General features: G+C 40.2%; 1 protein-coding gene across 1 annotated transcript; it reads left to right on the top strand.

Moving 5' to 3' along the window:
- The first annotated feature begins 1,018 nt into the window (after nt 1-1,018).
- On the top strand, nt 1,019-2,223 carry LOC146568219 (gap junction delta-3 protein-like). Its single transcript, XM_085283369.1, has one exon. The coding sequence runs from the start codon at nt 1,019-1,021 to the stop codon at nt 1,868-1,870; it is 852 nt and encodes a 283-aa protein (XP_085139495.1). The 3' UTR covers nt 1,871-2,223.
- Nucleotides 2,224-3,198: the final 975 nt, after the last annotated feature.

Genomic DNA, 3,198 nt, shown 5'->3' with positions numbered 1-3,198 from the left:
TTAAAAGCTTGTCAATGCAAAACTACTGGAACATTTCTATAGCTAACAAAGCCTGAACTGAAAACCTATGAGCTCTTTTGATTTTGGTGATAGCTGACTAAATGAAGAGGAAAAACATTCCCAATTTTTTCTTTTTACATGCAGCCTCTCATGCGGTTACCAGGGAAACTGGTGGACCAACTTAAAAGAGATATTTCCTGCCATTTAGGAAATGCTCATCAAGAGTTTGCCTTTCTTGGATAAACACCTTCTGTCTGGGGCTGGATGGACACTGATTAGGACGTAGCAGGAATTTCCTGACAACTGTTGCCGCCCTTTCAATCATAAGTGCCAGCCAGCCTGAGGAACATGGCACTTTGGAGAGAGCTAAGGGTGAGTACACTATAAGATCGTGTGGGCATGAGAATTGACCATTTTTTATCTGGTTTATCTGAGCTTATACATGGTAGGAGAATTTTAAGGCTTTTTAAGGGGTGTAGGTCATTCATTTGTCTAGATACTACAGATTAAATCCTAAATCAAATGTGTGCTCGACCTTTTTTATTGTGGCAGCACATGTGTCTCTGACTGAGCAGTTCAACCAGCCTGTATATGTCAATGAGAGTCAGCCTTTAGTAATCAAAATCATTTACAAATCCTGTATTCTGCAAAACTGCATTATTATACTCTACAATTTAAGTTTGTCAGCTTCCTAGTTCTTTGAAATATTACGCTAACTGAAAGCAAAAGAAATATAGAGATTTATTGTAGGCTGGTGATATTGTTTGATTCCTTTAGTGATGTCCTTGAATTATTGTCTTTGCAGGAATATGAACTCAATCAACCTAAAGTGCAAAAACTATGAACCCACTTCTTTTGATCACTTTTATTGGGTTTAGTTTCACTGTGAGTCATATATGGGAGATTATAACAAGAATTTTAGTTTAGTGTTTTTAAACAAAGGCAGCCTTTGCTCTGAGACAGACAGGTGAACAAGCCTCCAGACTTAAAAGAAGCCAGACCTGACAGTGCTGCAGTCATGGGTGAGTGGGGCTTCATCGGTGGATTCTTCGATGCCCTCCAGACTGAGTCGCCGATGCTGGGTCGTTTCTGGCTCTTCCTCATGCTGGTGTTTAGGATAGTGATCCTGGGAACTGTGGCCAGTGACATGTTTGAGGACGAGCAGGCGGAATTTATCTGTAACACCCTCCAGCCAGGATGTAAGCAGGTGTGTTATGACTTAGCTTTCCCCATCTCCCAGTACAGATTCTGGGTGTTTCATATAGTCCTCATTGCTACACCTTCTCTGCTTTTCCTCGTGTACGCCACACACCAGCATAAAAAGAGTGCTAATCCCCCCCCATCGAGTAAAAGGTGGAGCAGCGAGAACAGAGAAGAAAAAGCTTTAAGGAGGCTTTACATTATCACTGTGATCTTCCGCTTGGTGGCAGAAATTGTCTTTCTATTTACCCAGTGGTATCTCTACGGCTTTGAGGTAAAAGCCTATTTTGAATGTAGTCGTTCTCCCTGCCCCCTGACAGTGAAGTGCTACACCTCCCGGCCTGCAGAGAAGACAATCTTTCTCTTCTTCTACTTTATTGTAGGGGTGATATCAGCATTTTCCAGCTTTTTTGAGCTTCTTTACAGCTCTCGAAAGTGGTTTTGCTCAAACGACGAGGACAAAATCTACTACTGTGACTGCGAGAACCTCCACAACCTCGAGAAAGAGGAGACACAGGAGAAATCGGGAGGAAATACGTTGTCAGAGAGCACAGCCAGCAGTGTGAAAGTGAAGAAGGGATCAGTGAGAAGCAGCTCTGGTCGAAAGGTCTATTGCAAGTGCAAGAGTCCAAGAGGAAAATATGTGAGAAGGAAGATGCTTATGGTGTGAGATGACTCTGCAGTAGCACATGCTGCAATCAAAGCATCCTCTATTTTCTATTTTAAACTCACAGCAACATTTCTAATTCCATTTCACTTGAAAGAATTTCCCTTTTTAGGAGTTTTTACACACTTCAAAAAAAAATGCATGGAAGCTAACCCATCAAATTTCAGGAAATGAGTAAAGACAACACAGATGATAAGAAGGACAAGAAGGATGCATGTGAGACATTGTTGACTTGTTCGTTCTGGTGACTGATTAAAGGCTTAAAGGAGAACTTTCTGGAATTCACTTGATAACACTTGTTAAGACTGATTGCATTTTGTGTTTGTGTTGTTCCCACTTTAAAGGACAAATCCGCCCTGAGGCAGCGTGTGAAGATTAATTTATTTAAGCAGATCTGGAAAGTGAAGTAAGGCTTTGTAAATGGAGGCATCTGTCTCTATCCAATCTGTAATGTTGGAATTATTTCAAGGTAGAGTGACCAAATTCCCAGCAAAGTAAATGTGAAGACAAAGTGAGATGCTGGGAAGTAGTCTGAAATTTTCGTGTCTACTTTAAAAATACAAATACACCAAATTCTGCACGTTATCAGATTGTAGGATGTACATGCAAACTCTGTTACTCGGAATATATCGCTGCTTCATTTCATTCAAGGTTGTTTCCATCGTATTCACCAAAATCTGCAAAGCTTTTACTCGACTTGAAGCCACTTGTGAGTATATCATTAGGTGCGTTAACCTTCTGACTATCAGAAAAAAACTTCCCTTCTGTTTCAAATGCCAGACTTCAGAAAAGTGCACAGCCAGCAGTACTAGTCAAAATGTGTGGCATTGTCTCAAGATGTAGGGGAGGGGTACAAGGAATAAAGTCGCACATAAAGAGGGACGTCTGGTCACCCTGTTTTTCAGGGTTTTTTCACTGTGTTTTTGAGTTGACAGAGATTTAAGAGTTTCTATAACTGTCAGGGGGCTGGGTCTCCATTTTCACTTCTGTTATATTTTTGAGTTCTTATGTTATATTGAAATAGTGTTAAGTTCTATTATTATTATTAGTTTATCTGAGATGAATTTTAGTTAATATTTCCATACCCCTTGGTTTATATATCATGTTTCCTGTCTAGTCTGTCATGTGTTTCATCTTTATGTGTCCACATTGTAAAGTTTGTGTGTCATGTCTATGTTCTATTATGTTTCCTGTTTTATTTTGAAAGTCTTGTGTTTCCGTGTTCAGCATGTTTAGTTTTGCTTCCCCTGTGGCATCATGTTTAATTGTGTCAGGTGTGTTTCCCCAGGTGTTTCCACTTCCCTCATTATCCTTCTGTGTATTTTAGTCCT

This window comes from Mchenga conophoros, linkage group LG8 (assembly GCF_057382185.1).
Source record: "Mchenga conophoros isolate Kocher_MC1m ecotype Shallow Benthic linkage group LG8, M_conophoros_male_GT1.1, whole genome shotgun sequence".
NCBI lineage: Eukaryota > Metazoa > Chordata > Actinopteri > Cichliformes > Cichlidae > Mchenga > Mchenga conophoros.
This window is presented reverse-complemented; position numbering and strand designations above follow the sequence as displayed.